Source organism: Furipterus horrens, unplaced genomic scaffold (assembly GCF_987537825.1).
Source record: "Furipterus horrens unplaced genomic scaffold, mFurHor1.1.pri manual_scaffold_3, whole genome shotgun sequence".
Classification (NCBI taxonomy): Eukaryota; Metazoa; Chordata; class Mammalia; order Chiroptera; family Furipteridae; genus Furipterus; species Furipterus horrens.
The window spans coordinates 155,363,329-155,384,562 of record NW_028327173.1 but is presented as its reverse complement, the minus strand read 5'-3'; the positions used below and the strand labels follow the sequence as shown (position 1 = coordinate 155,384,562).

General features: G+C 46.5%; 1 protein-coding gene across 1 annotated transcript; it reads left to right on the top strand.

The window, feature by feature from the left end:
* Window positions 1-1,966: 1,966 nt before the first annotated feature.
* Window positions 1,967-19,384, top strand: HDC (histidine decarboxylase). The gene is made up of 12 exons (XM_090271991.1): window positions 1,967-2,028; window positions 4,024-4,196; window positions 7,794-7,907; window positions 8,842-8,964; window positions 11,056-11,190; window positions 11,428-11,571; window positions 12,038-12,104; window positions 12,908-13,070; window positions 13,162-13,252; window positions 16,604-16,702; window positions 18,080-18,181; window positions 18,317-19,384. The coding sequence occupies exons 1-12, from the start codon at window positions 1,998-2,000 to the stop codon at window positions 19,061-19,063; spliced, it is 1,989 nt and encodes a 662-aa protein (XP_090128117.1). The 5' UTR covers window positions 1,967-1,997; the 3' UTR covers window positions 19,064-19,384.
* The last annotated feature ends 1,850 nt before the right edge of the window (window positions 19,385-21,234 follow it).

Genomic DNA, 21,234 nt, shown 5'->3' with positions numbered 1-21,234 from the left:
CCCACTGGTTTTTGCAGCCAGAAGTTGTGAGGATAAAGTCCCCCAATTTAAAGTGTACACTTCAGTACTTTTAGGATATTCACAGAGCTGTACAACCATCACAATAATCAGTTTTAAAACACTTCCAGAAGCTCCCTACAAAACTCCCCCTAAACTTTGTTCCCTTAGCTGTCAACCTCTGACTCCCCATCCTCCAGCCCCTAGTAATGAGCAATCTACTTCCTGTGTCTGTAGATCTGACTCTTTCAGACATTTCAAATAAATGGAGTCATATAACATGTGATCTTTTGTGACTGGCTCTTTTCACTTAGCATAATTGTTACAGAACCCCTGGGCTGCTCCAATTGAAAACAAACCCACGGGCTCTTTAGTCAGGGGCCCGATTGCCCGCTGCCAAATTATAACTCTCAGTACCAGAGTTTAGTGAAAAGAAAAAGAATAGTTTATTTAACAGTTATATAGATTTAATTATTTGCAGATTTCTGTTGTTAAGTCTTATATTCTTTAAAACACCTATAAACACATATCCTTGCCTCCCCCCTACCAAACCAGGCTAGTTTTAGAAAAGTTAGAGAAACCGTTTCCCTACTTTCCAAACACAGTTCAGCTTTACCAGCAGTTGCCAATCACTCTTCTGATTAGGGAGGTCCTTTCTGTGCTGTGGTGCCCTCCAGCTCTCAATGCAGAACTGCCTTGATGCTCAGCCTCCTTGCAAACTGCCTTCTTCCTGCAAACCGCATGGATTTCCTCTCCTCAAAACCGCATAGCAAGAGCCTCTTAAAGCAGCCTGGAGACCCCTCCAAGCCACATAGAGAAGGCCCCTTCACCAAGCCACGTGGAGGGAGCACACAAGAGAGCGAGAGTCCGAGAGCAAGCGCGGGAGTCAGAGAGCAAGAGCTAAAATGTCCGCAGCTGCTTATGTATCCCTGACTGCGTCCTCTGACGCAGTGGGCGTTGCAAACAGTTCTGACCATTCACAGAACCTCACGCAGGCTCTGTGTGCTTTCTCCATACCATCCCCTGGTTCAAGTCCCTCCCATCTACCTGAGGCTTTGGATGCATTAAAGCCATTTTGCATAAAAAAAGACACTAGCCACCTGCCTCAGGCATGTGGAGGCATTCTAAAAGCTGCTTCCTTCTCCCCATGCCCCAGCCGCAAACTCTGGGGATTTTTGGACTCCCCTGTTTCTGTAACATAATGTGTTCAAAGTTCACCCACATTACATTTTGTGTCAGTACTTCTTTCTATTGTGGAGTAACATTCTGTTGTATGGTATATCACATTTTATTTATCCGTTTGTCTGTTGATGGACATTTGAGTTGTTTCCACATTTTGGCTGTTATGAATAACACCTCTATGAACATTTGTGTTTCTGCATGTCCATTTATACATACAGTAACACACACATCCCCCTTAGGTGCTAAAAGCGATTAAGTTTGGTGATTGTTATTCTTTTAGTTTCTCTGTGTTTTCTCATCTCTTTACAACAATAAGTATTATGTAGGGGGAAACAAATTCATTGTGCAAGATAATATCGGCCTGTTCCTGAGCACAGCTGCCAGTGTCTCTCTAAGTGCCTGCTCCTTCCTCCTTGCTGCTGGTAGAGAAGCAGTGGCAGCAATAATACTAATAATCTGTGCTACGTATTCTGCATACCCTTGACTTTGTTCTGGGCTACTGAGCTGTGAGCTTGGTCTGAATCCAAGGGCAGGAAGGGCTGAGGGCTCCTCGCAACATTTACCTGAGGCTGCCTGCAGGCTTGGGTTGCTAAGTGGACCGTTTTATACTCCATTTCCTGACCAGACTAAATTGTGGCCACTGTTCCTCACAGGGGCTGCGGAAGAAGGGGTGGACTCCTTCAGCCCAGAGGAGGGGCTTTTGAAGGGCGGAGCTAAGGTCCAAGAAAGGAGGACCCTTTAAATACACGGTCCCTCTGGTTGCCCAGGAGTGCCCCTTCGACCTCCTGCGTGTCTGTGAGCAGCCAGAGACGAGGGAGATGATGGAGCCGGAGGAGTACAGAGAGAGAGGTGAGCGGTGGGCATCCCGCCCTCTTCCCCGCTGCCAGCCTCAGGGACTGCTGTTGGTTGTGGGTCCTCAGATTGTGGGGTGTCATTTGACTAGGAGTTAGAATTGTCTTCTGAAAGTTGGCTGCTTCACCTGTTTGCCTGAGAAATGAATGTGGGCTCAGAGTTTAAAACCTGTCTCCACCTCTCTTTCATTCCCCCTCTCAGACACCCACTCTCATCTATGTCTGTTCTGCCATGTCCTGCTTTTCCTTTCTACTTTCCCACAAAATGGAGGATTTGAATTTCTCGATCCACTAAATGGCAAAAGTGGGATTAATTATTAATCTATTGAAGTAGACAAAAATTCCTAAGTATCCTGTAGTCACTGCACAATCTTTTCTTTCTTAACATTCATTTTTCTGTGTGTGAACTTCTCAGTAGTATTCTTTCTTTTTAGTCATGTGTCCCATAACTGTTTAGTGAGCATCTACCATGTATCAAGCCTTGTGTGCTTAGCAAAACCAAATGGTTATCCAGTGTTCAGGCAGGGCTCTCTTAAGAGGGGAAGTAGGAGGTTGCTTATAGTTTCTCTCCCTGTAAGTTCTTATATCCTCATCCCACTATCAGGGTATATTGTAAAGTGTTGCCTGTGTTAAAATCCAAGCTGCTCTCTCTCCTCCTCACAGGCATAACTCACTAAGTAGCATTCAGCCTTTAGACGTTAGTGCGCATTGGCTTCTATTATTGCTTTCTGAAGGCACCGTTAGCTCAGATGTTTATCATGAGAGTGGAACACAAATACATTTCACACTGTCCCTTAGAAGTGAAAGGCTGGGTCCAGGGCTCTCAAACCCCAGGTGGGGTCCTGCTCAGGCACGAAAAGCATCGGGCTGCGGGAAGGTTGACAGGGAGTAAAATGAGAGAAGGGCGTGAAATCTTTGGTCTCATTCACATTTTTGTCTGAGGCTGGTCCTGCACATAAGAATGTTGCATGAGGTGGTGCAGAAGAAAGAGTCAGCTTCCCTCTCCTCTTCTCTATTTTATTTTATTTTACTTTTGCATGGGGAAAAGAGGCTAAGGAGTGCCAAGGAGGAATTATAGATATTGAGGGAGACAGAGAGATGAACACAGAGACACAGATGTGGAGATGGAGAGAGAGTCAGAGAGAGAGGGAGAGCAACGCAGACAAAGGCACAGAAGACAATCCTCTCTCCTGGGGGAATGAAAGGGAAGGGAGAATAAATTATTGGCGGTGGCTTCAGAGTGTTTGATTTGGCTACCTTGTTTCCTAATTCATTTGTTCATTCATTTGGTAAAATATTTTTGGGCATCTAAAAAGTGTTCTAAGCCCTGGGTATTCGTGGAGGCACAGGGAGGGAGATCAAGTGATTGAGACAGGTGCAGGGTTCTTAGTGGAGGCTGTGGTTGTGCTTTGGGGAGCCCCTGTACCTCATAAATTGCAGACAAAATCCTGTGTGTGTGTTAGCCTATAGTTCTAATCCTATTCTTAAAGACATTTGTGGGTCTAAAAAACATGGGGAATTACTGGTCCAATGGGAATGGTGAACAAATAGATTTTTCACTTTTCATCAGAACCGGGCACGGGAACATGCCACCTGTGCTAACAAAGAGTGGAGTGCGTGTGCGTGAGTGCCTGTGTGAGTGTGTATATGTAATGATTTTTGGATAGAAAGAGCCACAGAGTTTCTATTGAACCCATAAGGCAGTGAATTAACAGATGTTCTGTTTTTGAGAAGAAAGGCGGGAGAGATAATGGCAAGGGAAGGGGAGGAAAAAGAAATGTGTTATGCTTAGGGGATCTCCCCTCTTGTTCATGTGTTCACTCACACCTTTCTGCCATCATTTACTCACTCTCTCACTCATTTTTTTGATTCTGAAGACAAGGCCTCCGCTGGGGATCAAACTGCTCCTTCTTCAGCAAGCTTCTCAGCCCAGACGTGAGGGGCACAGGCCCAGTCAGGGGACGTGAGGCAGGTTTCTCTGTCTCCCTTGTAGGAAAAGAGATGGTGGACTACATCTGCCAGTACCTGAGCACTGTGCGGGAGCGACGGGTGACCCCAGACGTGCGGCCTGGGTACCTGCGGGCCCAGCTGCCCGAGAGTGCTCCTGAGGAACCTGAGAGCTGGGACAGCATCTTTGGGGACATTGAGAAAATCATCATGCCTGGGGTGAGAAGCAGTCACCACAAGAGTGGTTCTGGATTTTGGGGTGTAGGGGTGAGCAGTAGGCATGAAGAAAGGCCTGGGATGACCCTTCAGCCAGCTGGCCAACATCCAAGCCTAACTTCTGGGCCTGTGGAGGGCCAGGACTTTGACTGAAACTAGGCTTCTGAGGCCAGGTGAGCTGTAGTGTCAGGTGGGGAGCAAGCGAGAATAGGACGGCATCCGAGGGCCGAAGCGGACAGAGTATGGAAATCTCATGGGATGAGGCAAGAAGTGAAAATTGGGTCTGGAGAGAAAGCACAACCGTGGAGGGCAGGATGGAGAGAGGAGGCTGGAGATGGCCCCTGGAGCAGCAGCTGGTGGAAGCAGGGGCTCTCATACAGAATTCTGAGACATGCCGAGGAGAAAGAGGGGATCTGTGAGCGCAGCCCCCCGAGGACACGTTGATGGTCAGTTGGGTGCCTGGGAAGCAGGGTGAGTCCCGTCAGCCCTCTCCATCCTCCTCCGTGAGATGGGAGCCACATCCTTCCTCATCAAGGAGAGGTCTTGTGGTTGAGCTGCTTCTCAGGGGTAAGAAGGGGGTTTCCTTGAATCATCCACCCTCCCAGTGACGGAGCGTACAATCTGGAGGTAGCCAGGGGCCAAGGAACAGACAGAGGCTGGAAGATGCACAGGACTGGAGCTGACCCCATGGCCACAGGTGGGGGCGGTGTCCCTGCCACCAGCTGTGAGGAGCTGTTTCAAGGCATCCATGCTAAAAGCACACGCGTCTTCCTCACACAGAAGGGCTGCCTTTCACTGAGCTCCATGCCACGTGCTAGGCACTGTGCCTGAGGCATTACAGGCCAGCTGGTGCTGTCCTATAGTGACCCAGCAATCCCTGTTTTACATGTGAGTAAACTGAGGCTCAAAGAAGTTCATTGTCTTCCCAAAGTCACAGAGTTTGTGCCTGGCAGATCCAAGATTTTAACCAAGGCCAGTCTTAGTTCAAAGGCTCTGCTGTTTCTCCTACACGAATACCTCTGCTAGGGAGCGACTGAGCCTTAGATTGAGCCAGTGCCCCCAGGCGCTGCTTCTGCAGCTGGGCCCCCAAGTGCAGGCTGTGCTCTCATGCCCCCACCCCCGCCCGGCTTGGGGCACTGGTGTTCTGAACAGCCTGTCAGGCAGCTCTTCCCCAGGCTGACTTGAGATGTGCTTCCATTACCCCTAAAGAGCTTTGGATTTAGACGTGACAGAAATGAGCCTGGAGTCAGGGGTGAGAAGTTATTCAGACTCAGAAAGTGAGAGCAAGTTTGTACCAAGCCAATTCATTCAGCCAATTTCACAAGCATCTTTTGAAAAATTTTGTATCAGTAAAGATTTACCAAGGAGGCTAGCGCCCCAATAAGATTATCTGATGGATTTCACTCTGTAAAATGTAATCTGCTGAGGGGCAAACTGTAATTTGGTAGTGACATGAAAGCAACTGTCAGAAGAGGCGGAAAAGAGCTGATTCATTTGATTGAAAGAAATTCCAGCAGTTGCTGGGGTGTGGTCAGCAAGGCTCATTTCTGAACTGAGACGTCTGTCTGTTCTGATAAGGGTTCCTCTGGTTTATCTTATTTTGAATATCTTATAAGAACACACAATTGCCCTTTGATAGAATCAGGAGGTGGAAGCCCTTTTCTGGGTTTCCAAAATAATGTCACTAAGCACATCAATAACGAGGCCCAATCTGTCATCTCATCTCACAGGCTGTCCCCGCCTCTGCATTGACCTAAAAGCAGCTGGCCCTTTGCTTTCTCCTTTGGGCAGCACCTCGCTAACAACTGGGTTAATTTTCCCTCCTTGCCACCTCTGAGACACAAAGAGAAGAAAACATATCCTTTTGCTTTAATTCCAATCCTGGTTAGGAAAACCTCACTGCTCTTGATGAGGGGAGAGCAGCAGCAGGGAGAAGGCAGGGTGTTGTCCTGCTTAGGAGTTTGGGCTCTGGAGTTGGACAGTGCTGTGGTTGGTCTGGGCACTGCCGTCTGTCCCTGCGAGGGGTGTGTGATCCCAGGAACACGGCCTCTCTCTGCCAGCCCTGATTCTCCTCTGCAGAACAGGGAATAATGGTAGAACTTACCTCATTGAGGAGCTGTGAGAATTAAATAAGATAAATCATAACGAGGAAGAGGCTGTTATTACCTATGATGCCTTCTGCCTGGCGGAGCTTGGAGGAAGAGGTCTGATTATCTAAGAGTCAAGTCAGGATATGTGATGTGTCTATCACTGTGTGATGACCGTTAGCATTAGTGCTTTACATTTTACAACTTTCCTCCCAGGCCAGTTTATCCAGCAACCCCAAGGGACAGGATTTAGTTTCCAATGAGAAACTGAGGTTGAGAGGGCTGCAGGGGAAGATCCTGCTTTTATGAGGTCTGAATCCTATATGAGTTTTAAGATCCCTTTTAAGAAAATAAAGTTAAGGGTGGATCTCAAAAGAGACTCGTACAAACACGGGACCTTGGCGCTTAAGTCCATTAGCTTCACAGTAAATAGACAAGGTTACACAGCTGGTTAGGTAGGGGCAGAGGTAGGACTGGATCCTGTGTCCTTGAGTTTCGATCTTAGGCTCCTTCCACAGTAGGCGCTGTCCAGGACACTGCCCTTGATCTTGAGGGATAAAAGGAATGTGTGTACCCTAAATAACTCCATGCTGCACGAAGATGTCATCTAATGACAAAAGTGTTCCATGGGCTCAGGGAAAGGGTCAAAGGGGCTGGTGAGCTGGAAAAGGGTTTATGGAGGAAATGAGTATTTAGTAGCTTCAGAAGAATTAACAGATGTTGGAGGGTCATGTCTGTATAGCAAGTGCCTTCCTGCCAGGGGACACAGCATGGCTCAAAGACACGAATGAGAAATGAACAGGGTGTGTTTGCAGAGAAGTGAGATGAAGCCAGATTAGGTAATCAGTGAGGCCAATGAGCCAGTGAGGATGCTTCAGAGACCTGTTATAGGGGCCCTCCCTGTCCAGCTGCCTCCTCCTTACATCCGGTTTAGTCTGATTGTGGGCTCAGGGGTTAGCTCAGAGGCAGGGGTCCCATGCTCTCTTCTCGCCTCTCTTCATCCCCAGAGAAGCCACAGACAGCTTTGAATCCATTCATAATGACCCTCTGCAGGAGCTGCATACCCAGAGAGCTTAGAGAGCCATAAAACAAAGAATGCTTTTTGCTACAACTAGACAAGACAAGCAACATGCTGTCCCCAATAGTCTCCCCTTCTTTTTATTACTGGGCAGGGGTGGCGTGGGAGATAAGCATTGAACACTAATGTGACTGTTACTCAGAATCCCCAACTCTAATTACTATAGCAATTTTCATTTCACATACTCCTTTCTGGTCTTTGCATATGTGCAAATGCTCTGCTGAAGAACTAGCTTAGAATATGAGTCATGTGGGTGGCAAGAACACTGTGAATACATCCTATTTTTTATGGGGTTGTGTCACTTATTTAGCTGCCTTAAAAATGTCAGCCCTTCTCTAGACTGGGTGCTTGCCCTGGCCAGGGAGGGTCTCTGGAGAAGGAAAGCCCCCCCGCACATGCCTCCTGGTGACACTTGTGTACATGCTCTGTCTCCAGGTGGTACATTGGCAGAGCCCCCATATGCACGCCTACTACCCAGCTCTCACCTCTTGGCCGTCACTGCTGGGAGACATGCTGGCTGATGCCATCAACTGCTTGGGATTCACCTGGGTGAGTAGCAATGACCATAGCTATAACCATTGGCAAAGGGGGACACAGCAGGAAGTGACAACCTGAAGCTCACATCCTTTGTTCTGGTCTCTGAACAGGGTTCCAAGGTAAACATTAACAATGGCTACATTCTTTGAACTTAAGTGTTACACAAAGTATCTCATCTTATCCTTTTACCCTCCCTATGGAATCGTGATTGTTGGACCCATTGTGTCAGTGAAGAAATTCAGGCTTAAGTAACTTATCTCTCCAATGACCACACAGCTCAAAGAGACAGAGTCCACGAGATTTGGACTGAGATGTGGTTATTGCCACAATTTGTGACCCTAACGAAGCACTTTGGTGCCTCTGGATACCACTTTCTTTGTGCTCTTATCTTTGAGGGATTAGGGATATGCCCTAAGACTTCCCTTAATAACCCCTTAAGCACTAATCAGCTTTAAAGTATGCCAGAAGCCTCTTAAAACAGCGTTATATTTTAAACATGAACTGCTGTAAGTTGTGTGTGGGGGGAGGGGAGGGGTGCCGAGGGGGAAGAGAGTTGCAATTTTCTAGGAAGCAGTGCTTGCTTTCTTAGTCCTAAAACCTCCCCCTGGCCTTCAGAATGCATCTCAGCTGGGTACTGAAGGGACTTGGGGAGACAAATGAAAGCAATCATTTCTAGAGCTTGGAGTCACAGGAGAACCCACTTCATCAAGGGTGGTATGAATCCAAAGCCCCACATTCTTTTCCCTTTTTGGTTTGTCTGAGGATGGGGTGGGACTGGGGCACAGGACCTGACACTGACCTCCTTCTCCAGGAATGAAATAGTTCAGGTTCCCATTGATACTGTCACGGGCAGGGGAACACTAGGGCAGAGAGATGTATTTCTGGGACTGGGAGGACATCTTGGTGCCCGGGGGCTATCCAGATGAGGTTGCTTTCCCTCTTCCAGGCTTCCAGCCCCGCCTGCACGGAGCTGGAGATGAACGTCATGGACTGGCTGGCAAAAATGCTGGGACTCCCGGAGCACTTCCTGCACCACCACCCTGGCAGCCATGGGGGAGGCGTCTTGCAGGTGCCTTCATTCTTATAGCTCCCCATAGGATGGGGATAAGAAGTGACAGATAAGCCAAGCCCTTGCCTGGGCAATTCTCCTGTTCCCCAAGGGGTCTCCACATGTCACTCACACCACCGCCACCGTCACTGCCACCACCATTGCCATTACCATCCTCACTGTGGTGGGTGACACCACCATCCAGCAGCACCATCACCAGCATAGCTACCACTTCCTCCACGGCCACCACCCCCACCCTTGGGGCCACTTCCCTCTCAACTCCCGCTTCGTTTACACTGCTGCTACCACCGACTCCACTCGTTCTTTTCCTTGAAAAAGCTTAAAAAGTCAATGCATCATCACAGTTCCAGTATTACTGGACTTGAGTTTCTCAGTTTAAAACCTGACAACTCCCCTCTCTTCTCCCATTTTACACCTTATGCTAAGTGGAAAAGAGAAGCAAGTAGAGACTTCTTTGCATCCCTCCTAGGTCCAGGAGATCCTTGGCAGTGGGAGAGATTACAGCATAAAACAGTTCATCTTATCCTACAACCCTAACTTTTGTATATCTATCAAAAATATCTTTACATCTCTCTCTCTTTTCTTTTGTCGAGTAATACAGCATAGTCGAGCTTTCTGCACGTTGCCAGGTACATCTATAAACCTTTGGCATTCATGAGGGCTTGGTTCTGAGAACTTTGAGAACCCCCATTCTTGAAATCTGTTATAATATGTAACTTTTGGGGTTTTGAAATCTATAAATAGGATAGCATTTCCCTCATATTTCACACGCACAGAGTGGATATGAGGATTAAATGAATTCTTCTATTAAATAAAAATATCCACACTGTCCTGAGATGAGAACTGGAAAGTTCAGTGGAGTCACTTGTTGGCTAAGTGACTTCCTCTCTTACTTCACCCTTTCTGTGAACCTCACAAGAAAGACAAATTATTGTATGTCATGGACATTCTGGGATCTTAGCAAGTAGTTAAAACTTTAGATAACATGCTAAATGTCAGCTGTACATGATCTTGCGTTTCATCTAGTCATCTCAAGAACCCTGTAGGTAAATATCATTGTTCCCAGTTTTTGAGATGAGAGCACTGAAGCTCAGAGAGGTTAAAAGCTTGCCCCAGATCACACAGCTGGTAAGTGATAACCATGTGACCTTCGTGTAGTCCTGCAACCTCTCTGAGCATCATTATCCTTATCTATAGACAAGAATCACAAGAATCTCAGAGGTTTTATGAGGAGCAAATGGTACAACAGAAAGTGTTTTGTAAATTATAAATTGCTATATAGATGTAAGGTGGTATTATTATTAATACTCTGCTGGCTTCCTTGTTGTGGAGTAATTTCCAGCCATTGACCAGCCACGGTCCATACCACTCCTGTGCCACTGTCTGCCAGGCTTTGTAGCAGGAAACGGTGAGCTGTAGGTCTCCTGAAGATTTCAAGGAGCAAAGACATTGAAGACTGAGTAGATGAATGATAAGAAGCCATACCGATTCCTTGAGGCTGTTGAGGAGGCTCCCAGGCTCCTCACAGAGTTAAAGGGATGTGCTCCATTTTATAAATGGAAAAATGTCTTCCAGAGGGAAAATATTAGGTCAAGGTCACAAAAGCCATTGTGACAGCAAAACCAAAGCCAAAGTCATCAGCCTCTCTCATAGACCAGAACCCTCTCTTTGGGATATACCTGCAAAACAAACTCCATTTACATACCTAATAAATCGAGAGTGCTTTCTTTTGAGCATATTTTACATGGGGAACAAACATTTCTATAAGCAAACTCACATCTAGCGGGTGTTAACCATTCTCTTTTTGGTCTCTGTGACCTCTTTAATAAAGATGTTGGTTTTAGGTGAAAATTTGCTTTCCCTTCTTCCCTGGAAAATTAGAGAGAGGCATCCCAGAATTGCTTAGGGTGCTGTGAACAGCAAATGCAGACTAGGCATTGAGCTTAGGCAGGAGCTGTGTTTTTTTTAAGCAATAGCTATTACACATACACACACACACACACACACACACACAACCATGAAGAGGCGGGGGTGAGTTTGGCAAGAGGACACAGGGATAGGCTGCCACTGATAATCTTTCTTCCACTATAGAGCACAGTCAGCGAGTCCACTTTGATTGCCTTGCTGGCTGCAAGAAAGAACAAAATCTTGGAAATGAAAGCATCTGAGCCGGGTGCAGATGAGTCCTCCCTGAACACACGGCTCATTGCCTATGCCTCTGACCAGGTGAGCTGCCTGCCACAGGCCATGCCTTCAGGTAATTGCTTGGCTTCTGGAATCTTAGCCCTGGGGTCATTTTCTTCTGCTATCAGTATACTGGAGTTTAGGGAAGCTCAGGCCTCTGAGATTGTCTCCAGGAACCGTAGGACAGGCAAGTGTCAGATATCATATTTCACTCCCTTAGTTTCTGGGGAGTGCTCATCCCAGGAAGACTCTGCTAACAGGTTTCCATGGTCCTGCTAGGCTCACTCCTCAGTGGAAAAGGCTGGCTTGATTTCTCTTGTGAAGATGAGGTTTCTGCCTGTGGACGACAACTTCTCCCTCCGAGGGGAAGCTCTTCAGAAAGCCATCGAGGAGGACAAGGAGCGGGGTTTGGTGCCTGTCTTTGTAAGTCAGAATGTGTTCTGCGCTTAGGACAATAGAACTTGGAGGTGAGGAAGGAATTTTGGCTGAATTCAGGTAAGTATCAAGCTGCAAACAAAAGCAGGAAGGCCCTTAAATATTACAATGTTTATAATTTATGAGTTGCTATTCATTGATGTGTTAAGAAATAAATCTGGGGGGTCATAACCAGAATTTAAAAAAAGAAATGGAATAGAAAATCTCAGAGTACATTCCTGTAGCCAGAGTATGGATTGTATGGTGAAGCTTTTATTTCAAATACATATGTATATTTGTACTAGGTTACCATATACAATGCATTTCTTACTGTGAGTCATGGTGAAATAGTGTGAGAGACACACTGTTTCGCTAGGATGTGCGGGGAAGATAGAACTGTGATTAAATTTTCTTCCAGGCCAAATGTGTCATAAGAACCTACCTTCCCACGTTAACTTCCTGTATTTTCCTCCAGGTCTGTGCAACACTGGGGACCACTGGGGTCTGTGCATTTGACTGCCTGTCAGAGCTGGGCCCCATATGTAAGTCTGCCCTATCTGGCTGGGAAGACAAATAATGAATTCTAGAATGTTCCCTAGAGCAAGAGCCTGAAATCAGCTCTGTGGAATTATATTGCTCCTCCATAGGTCACAAATATCTCCTCCCAGGCAGCCAGGTCACTGCCTTCCCAGAGTTGTGACCAAGGCTTAGTGCTGCTCTGCCTGGGATACTGTCCTCAGTGGCAGCTGTGGGAGAGCCTCGGGTTTCTCACTCTCTCACTTGCACGCTTGCACGTCAAAATCTGCTTAAAGCAGGCTGCATGCATACCCACAGGGAGTGGGAGGCATAGTGAAAAATGTTCTAGTCTAGGTTAAGAAAATGGAAAGTGTAGGGTAGGGGAAACCATGGGAAGAGATCCAGGCAGAAAAAAAAGCCAAATGTGATGGTTTAAAATCTCCGAGCGAGGATCCAGCTAGGAAAGAGGGACATACCCTCACTAACGTTTGTATTAAAGGCATTAACATTGCTCTCTGGGCCAGTGGCAAGTTGGTTTCTATGTCAGAAAGCTCTAGGATGAGGCCAAGGTGGGAAAAGCCAGGGACGGGCTCCATCGGTTTTCCCCTCAGGAGGTGCTGGGGCCTCGTTCTGCCCCAGTCCTCCCACTGACGCTCCCTCCCACCGCCACATGCCGGGGCGTCCCACGTAACCAGGGCAGGCCACCTCCCCCCGCTCGTCTCTTGTAGCCCACCAGCCAGCTGCGCCAGGCAAGAGACGCCATTTAGCTGGCTGGTGGCAACCCCTACCTCCAGTGCCACCCCCCAGCTAGGTGACATTTGCCTCTCAGGCGCCAGGGAGGGGCTGTGGCTCCACATCGATGCTGCCTACGCGGGCACTGCCTTCCTGTGCCCCGAGTTCCGGGGCTTCCTGAAGGGTGTCGAGTATGCCGATTCCTTCACCTTTAATCCTTCCAAGTGGATGATGGTGCACTTTGACTGTACTGCGTTCTGGTGAGTGGGGCAGCCGAGCTCCCAGCCCTTGGGAAAGCCTGGCTTCCTCCGGAGAGGCCGCAGCCTCTCAGGCCCATTTGGAAACCCTCAGGGTCAAGAACAAGTACAAGCTGCAGCAGACCTTCAGTGTGAACCCCGTCTACCTCAGGCACGCCAACTCGGGCCAAGCCACCGACTTCATGGTGAGTGGCCAGGAACGCGCCGCCCGTGGCCCCTGAGATGGAAGCTGGCTGCTGGTCCCCTATACGTCAGCTCTGGTCAGAAAGTGGCACTTTGTGAGCCCATCCCATGATATTGCTACTGTATACCTTTGATTTCAATCTGTGCCCAGCATGAAACCTGGGACACTTTAAAAATCCTGAAGATGAGACCAGCCTTTGAGGCAGTCTGCACGTTTCCTGAATATTGGTGGCATTTTTTTTATGCCCAGAAATGCCTCCTTACCAACAATGGACCAATCCTCTTCTTCCTCTGTCCTGGAAAATCTTTTCTGGTTGCTACTCAGCAGTGGGGTAGAGTGGGGGAATTTCACTTTTATGCTTTTGACCCCACAGAGACACTGTGGGAGCCTCCCACGTGGGGCGGGGTCACGGGCATCCCCCCTGAGCTTCTGGGTGCCTCTGAACATTCCTGGTGTTTCCACTAGCTGCATTGCAGGCTCTCACAGCTGCTCACGTTCTCAGCCTGTACTATCTCGTAGGGAAACAGGTTCTTCAGATTTACTGCTCAGTTTGAAGACAAGCCCTTCTGTAATTGTAGGGTAGGCAGAGATGTAAACAAATAAGTCACATATCATGGCCAAGGGGAGGTAGCAGTGGGCCTTTGGGAAACTTAGTGGACCTTGACTTCACTATCTGTTTGCAGTCAATATTATTTTTGTATTAGTTTTAGGTGTAGAGCATGGTGGTTAGACAATCGTATGCTTTACAAAGTAATCACCCAGTATTTCAAATACCCACCTGGCACCATATATAGTTATCACAATACTACTGATTATACTTCCTACAATAGTCCCCATGACTGTTTTGTAACTACCAATCTGTACTTGTCAATCTGTTCACCTTTTTCACCCAGTTCCCCAGCCCCCTCCCCTCTGTCAACCATCAGTCTGTTCTCTGTATCTTTGAGTCTGGAGCCTTATTATTTATTTCTACATCTAGTAAGTGCTGCTTTATGCTTTTTTTTTTTTTCACACCTCTAATCCCATGGATTTAGTTTTCAAGTCTACAAAGAACCTCTGAGAAAACCGAAGCTGCTATTTGTTGTGACCACGGGGGTCTTCTGACCTGTGCTCCAAGCTCTTTTCACACAGGTGGCTGCTGCTTTAAATGGAAGTCCCTAAGAAGACTTAGGGACTTTATCCCTGGGGCCCTGGAGCCACCTGAAATCAGGGCTAGGTTCTCTGACATCAGGGATGCACCCTCTCCCTCCCCTATGGTGAATGAGGCATTGTCTTGCCCAGGCTGGAGGAAACCTGCAAAACACTGCAAGTCCACAGAGGAGGTTTGAGAATGCCCTGAGTTAATGAAGAGCCATGTCACTCTTTGTAAGACCAAATTCACTGTTCCAAAAGAAAAGATCAGCTAGAATCACTCAGCTGGGTCAGCATAGGTTGGTTTTGGAATAGCGACCAGAAGAATAACTGGGGATATGGAGAGAGTGTGAAGAAATCAAAATTAAAATAATCTGCCTCTCCTTTAATTTGCTGGTGAAATAAAGTAGCTAATCTACAATCATCTGGAAAACAGAGTATTTGTTATCGAGTGTCTCTGTCATCCATTCATTATTTTCTCAGAGTGTACATCTAACAAGTGGTGGAATTGACACCTTCCTCATTAACAGGGATTTTGTTCTGTGTTTGGATTTTGATGCCCTCTTCTGGTAAACAGAAGTTTCCAAGCTGGTCCTCAGCAAGAGAGTTTTGCTTGGAAATCAAAAGCTTAGTACTTACAACGTGGGAGAAACACTGTCTATCAACAAAGGGGCAATGTGCCAACTGTGCCTGGGTCAGGATGAAGGTTAGCTTGTTTTTGAGAATTTGGCAATCCCGTGGATGAGTAGATAAATATTCAGTGGGTTCAATATTTATTTTTCGTCAACAGAAATTGTGGTAGGAGCTTCCTGGTGTTTGAGGAAGAGGTCATTAGAAACCACATCACTCATCAGAATAACTGGATATGTTTCCCACGCCCTTTGCTTTGCTTTCAGATCTGAGAAATTGGTTTAATGTTTGCTTTGAAATTTTTTAGATCTATGGTGCCTATAACCTTGAACTTCAAGCTCTGTTGAATTTAGTCACCAGGAAGAAAGGTCTGTTTTAGTCTAACAGAGGCTGAAATGCAGATGCTTATTTGAAATCTGAAAGCTGGACTGATGCCTCTCAAGGGCACAGGAATGTCACAGGAAAAAGTTAGGAGGAGAGAGTGAGATTAAATACAGTAGTCCCTCTCTATATCGCTGTTCACTTATTGTGGCCTCACTGTATCGTGGGATTTTAAAAAATATTATATTTAATTATTTATCGCTGATTTTTCACTATATCGTGGGATTTTGCAGTATTGTATATGTATATTGTTAAAGTTATGTAGGATTACGAGTGTAGAATATGTTTAAGAACATAAGTAGTATTTATAAAAGTGTGGAAAAGGTTAATAAGGGAGTGGGAAAGGTTAATAAGGGACTGGAAATGGTTTATAAGTGTGTGGGAAGGGTTTATAAAGCTTTAAAATATATATACAGTAAGTACTAAAATAAATGTAAGGTTCCTACTTTGCGGATTTTCAGCTATTGCGGGGGGGATGCCTAGAACGTAATACCCACGATAACCGAGGGAATACTGTAATGATCATCTGGGTGCTAGGCAGAAATCCTACTGTGATTTGTAGCTCCCGTTGTAGTTGTTTAAACAGCCAACACTGATGGCTTGCTATGAAGCTCTTTGCATCTGTTCTCCTCGAACCACTTCCCTGGGGGTGCTGCCCATCCCCGTCTCACAAGGAGCCAGTGAGGTGGTGCTGCCCAAGGTCACAGCCCAGATGTGGTAGAGCTGGAGAAGAAAGCCAAGTCTGCAGGGCTTCTGCCTCTGAACTCTTGACCATTATAGTTTACAGTTTGGGGGAGTGGGGTGAGGAATAGAAATAGAACTTTATTTTCTGCTATTCAAGGACCTTAGGTTCCTTTGGGAAAAAAGAAGGATTGTTCTTACCTGAAGTTTCAGCCTGGGATGAAATATTTAAAGCTGCACTTAAAGTGTCTTCTTCATTCAGGCTCATGGACTTGGTTTCCACTTTTCCTGCTCTTGGTTTCCACTTTTCCTGCTCTTAGACAAGGGCTTCTTGGTCACCTTCACCAGGGGTTTTGTCATATGATGGGGCAGCCTTTGGGTAACTTGCCTTGGCTGCTGCTTAGTGACTGCTTCAGAGTTCTGGTGACACCGACCGTCCCTGGAGGGCTGGGTGGGCAACAGGTGGTAAAGCCCAGGCATGTGTGAGGGCGCTTGTCTCTAACTCTGGAGCCATGTTCCTCTCCCTTAGCACTGGCAGATACCCCTGAGCCGGCGATTTCGCTCTATTAAGCTCTGGTTCGTGATTCGGTCCTTCGGGGTGAAGAATCTTCAAGCGCACGTCAGACACGTATGTACTAGTTTGTGTGCAAACTGTGGGCTGGGCCCAGGCTTGCTTTGTGTCCTAGTGGGGAAGAAGGCTGGTTTCTGCTTTGCAGACCTGCCTAGGGAATCTGTGCTGTATGACTCAGGCGTCTGGGACTGTTTGTGGGCTTCAAGGAGTTGATTACTCAGAGTGGCCACCTCTTCGTTAGACAGAGGAACACTGAGCAGAATATGACACAAAACAGCTAGAAAATATTTAGCAGGGTGCTTTCTCTGTGAGAACCTCAGGACTTGAAGATGGAAAGTTCTTGGGGCAGTGATTGGAGACTTTTAAAGAGACCATACAGTGGAGAGAGAAAGGGGTTCTGGATGAGGTTTGGACCAACTTGCTTCATCACAGTCAGACGTGGTTAGCTAAATGCCTTGCCTTCTCTGGAAATAGAGTTGCAGGTGTGAGAACCAGGTGATAGCAATTACTTAGCAAATGTTTTATTGAGATCGTTTTGGATGCTAGGAGAAATTTTAAGAAATAAAAGGAAAAGCAAATCCTGTTCTTGTTTAGTTAATATTCCTAAGTAAAAATAACATAGAAAATATTAAAAATGATGAAATTTCAGTGAAAGATTAATATAATACAAAGCTTAATTTTTTATTGTTGTAACATATGAATAACAAAATTTACAATTTTAACCAATTTTAAGTTTACAATTAAGTGGCATTAAATGAAACTAACCATGTGTGCAACCATCACTACTATCAATTTCCAGAACTTTTACCTCATCCGATGCAGAAATTCTGTATCCATTAAACAGGTGCAAAGTCTTTCCACAGTGCACATGGAGATGACATGTAAAATAGGTTCTTTGTGGAATGTTGGATAAAAGGAGATGCAAGAGCATGTGAGGTGGAGAGGTTTGAGAGGCAAGGGAAAGATGTAGGCTTAGGATGGGGCAGAGCTGTTGACAGCCCACATGGTGCCTTTCTGTTCAGTAGAAATAAGCTGCAACCCTTACGAGGCCACTGGTCAGGAACGCAGAGCATGGGCTGGTTTTGGCCCTCACTTGCCCCTTGGCCCCTTGAGAAGCTGTGACGCCAGGATATGAGGTCAGATTGCCTCAACTGCAAAAGTCCATCCCTTCTGGTTCTGGGGGTGAGTTGAAAGAGGTCCCTGAGATAGGAGTTCTCGAGATAGATATGAAATGACAAGAAGTAGGGAGCCATTGGAAGTTTTCCAGCTTGGTAATAATGAAAATCAAACAGAGAGGAAAATTTGGCAGAAGCCACTCGGATCTCATGGTTCCAAGGTGTCCTGGCTTACACCCGTTTAGCACTGTAAAAATTTATGCCTGGTTGTCCCTTGCCTGACTAGTAATCTCAGTTCTCTCTATATTTACAATTCTAGGGGACTGAAATGGCTAAATATTTTGAATCTCTGGTCAGAAACAACCCTTTCTTTGAAATCCCTGCCATGAGGCACCTTGGCCTGGTGGTTTTTCGTCTAAAGGTACTGTCATCTTCCGTGGCTGTGAGTGATGTTATTTGGTGATCATATAACATCTTGAAAACATAAATGCTGGGCTTCTGGGGATTCTTATAGGGCATGTGGTCCAGACTTCACTTCTCTTTGTCCTTCAAACAGGGTCCTAATTGTCTCACAGAAAGTGTATTAAAGGAAATAGCTAAAACGGGCCGTCTCTTCCTCATCCCAGCCACTATCCAGGACAAGTTGATCATCCGCTTCACTGTGACATCCCAGTTCACCACCAGGCATGATATCCTGAGAGACTGGAATCTCATTCAAGATGCTGCCACTCTCATCCTGAGTCAGCATTGTACTTCCCAACCTAGCCCTCAGGTCAGGAACCTCTTCCCTCAAACCAGGGGCCCCAGAACCCTGCCCAGTGGAATGTCCCTTCAGGTTGTCAGTGGAGCAGAAGATGACCTAGCCCAGGCCAGAAGGACCATCAAGCAGCCTCAGTGTGTGGGAGCCAGTCCTGGGAGAAGGGAAGATGGCCGCCATCTTGAAACTCTGCTGGACCCACTGGATGACTGCTTTTCAGAAGAGGCCCCAGATGTCACCAAGCACAAGCTGTCGTCCTTCCTGTTCAATTATGTGTCCGTGCGGAATAAGAAGAGGGCAGTGCGTTCCCTTAGTTGCAACAGTGTGCCTGTGAGCGCTCAGAAGCCACTGCCCACAGATGGCTCTGTGAAGAATGGGGGCTTCTCCAGGGTTAAAATCTTCTCCAGGTTTCCAGAAGAAATGATGATGCTGAAGAAAAGTGCCTTCAAAAAACTAATCAAGTTCTACAGTGTCCCCAGCTTTCCTGATTGCAGCTCTCAGTGTGGGCTCCCGCTGCCCTGCTGCCCTCTGCAGGCAATGGTTTAGACCAAGGGTTTCAGCCAGAGTTCACGGATATGTTTCAGGGAGTCTTGGAACCCTTCAGAATTGTATGCTGAAACTGTGTGCTTATGTGTATGTGCATTTTTCTTGGGGGAGAGCCCATAATTTTTATTAGATTCTCATAGGGGTTTATGACCCACAAAAGGATGCAAATGGAGGGTTTGAGCCAGCATGGTCCAGAAGGGTCTAGGAGTCTGGTCAGAGAAAAAGGCCCCCGGGTAATATACTGACAGGCAGCTTCTGTGGTTCAGCTTGTGATGTGAAATATAATGTAGAAATAAATTATGCTTGTCTGTGAAAAAAGCATATCCTGTGTGACTTAATTGACCACTGAAACATTGATTAATTAACTAGAGTATATCCTTGAGCCTAAAAACATGTACTTATGGATTCTGCTTTTTAGGATACTGAAGATTTGAATTTGACTATGAAAAAGTGAGTTTGGCCCTGGCTGGTGTGGCTCAGTAGGTTGGAGCATCATCCTCTAAACTGAAAGATCATGGGTTCAATTCCTAGTCAAAGCACATGCCTAGGTTGTGGGTTTGGTCCCCAGTCAGGGTGCATGCGTGAGGCAACTGATTGCAGTTTTTCTCTCAAATCAGCGTTTCTTTCCTTCCTGCCCCCTCTAAAAAATCAGTAAGCATGTCCTCAAGTGGGGATTAAAAATTTTTTTTAAATACCAAACTGATGTCTGTCTTCCATTCTTAGAAAAATCTTATATAATTGGTATGGGGTGGGCCTGGGCTTTGGGGTCTTCACAGCTCCCCAACTGATTCTAATGTGCAGCAGTATTTGCAAACCACTGCCCTAGGGTCCCTTGCTGCACACAGAGGGGTGTGTGAACCATGAGCACTGGCATCCCCAGTGCTGCTTCTGCATAGTTAAAGCTTGAGAAGCAGTGCTCTGAGCTGGGGGTTCTCAAGTTGAGTCTGAATCAGAATCACCAGGAGGGTTTGTTAAAACACACCTTGCTGGGTTCATCCCCAGTGGTTCTGATTCAGTGGGTCTGAGGGGCAGGACCTGATACTCTGCACGTCTAACAAGTTTCCAGGTGATGCTGCTGCTGGTTCAAGACTGCACACTGAGAACCACTCATCTGTGAAGATATGTATGTTTCTTCCCTAAGTGCTAGGTGGGAGCTTAGTGATGCCAGTGAGCTGTGGCACTTGGGGCATGCACTGAACTTCCCAGGCATCAGTTTTTATCCTTTATCAAATACAGAGGTTTGACTAGACTCTAGGATTGCTTTTAATTTTGCTAGAGCAAATAATAGGTATGTATATGTCTAGAAAATAAATTTGTGCTGTTAATGTGAATTTTCAATAACAATTGCAGGCTAAAAGTGACAAAGTGCTGCTTTATGCTGGGCTTTTCCTGGAGCTGACACTTTGAGTCCCTCTCTCTAGATCAACGATCTGAGCCTCAGTTAGTAAAAGATAATCCAGCTCTGAAGAGCTGAAGTACACTAACTAAATAGACACAATGTATAACTCTGGGTGCTTTTTCTCTCTGCCAGTGGTATTCACAATGTGGCAACACCCAGGAATTTGTTAGAAATGCAAATTCCAATTCTAATTTTAACTGCACAATGGGTCGCAGCAGTCTGTGCTTTAACAAGATTTGCAGGTGATCTCACTGCTCAAGTTTGAGAACCACTGTACTGCGTGAACTAGAAGATTCAGTTCATCTCTTTAGCTCCTCTCTGCCCCCTGCCAACCCGCCTAGAAAAGCTTGCATGGGAGCCAGATGTTTATCATGGTTGCTAGATGAAAAAGCAACACATAGTTATTGTCTATTGTGTGCCAGGTACTGGGTATATGAGGATGAGCAAGATAACAGGACCTCTGCCCTCATGGAGCTTACAGCTTCATAAAAGCATGACATCTGTGCCAAGAGAAATGGATGATCATAATGGAAGGGACCATCCACTGCAGATACACACGACAGCAGGGCACTCCATGCACTCTGGGGAGACAGCAGCCGCACTGACTAGAAGACCTGTATTGGCCAGTCAGCCCATCTCCCCTCGAACAGTGCAGGGGTGATGCTAAGGGACACCTTCCTTCTTGTTAGCTGCCTCTTTATGGAATTCATGCAGCCATACCAACTGTAGTGACAAAACAATGACTATTGAAAAGTCAAACACAGGAGAGGAT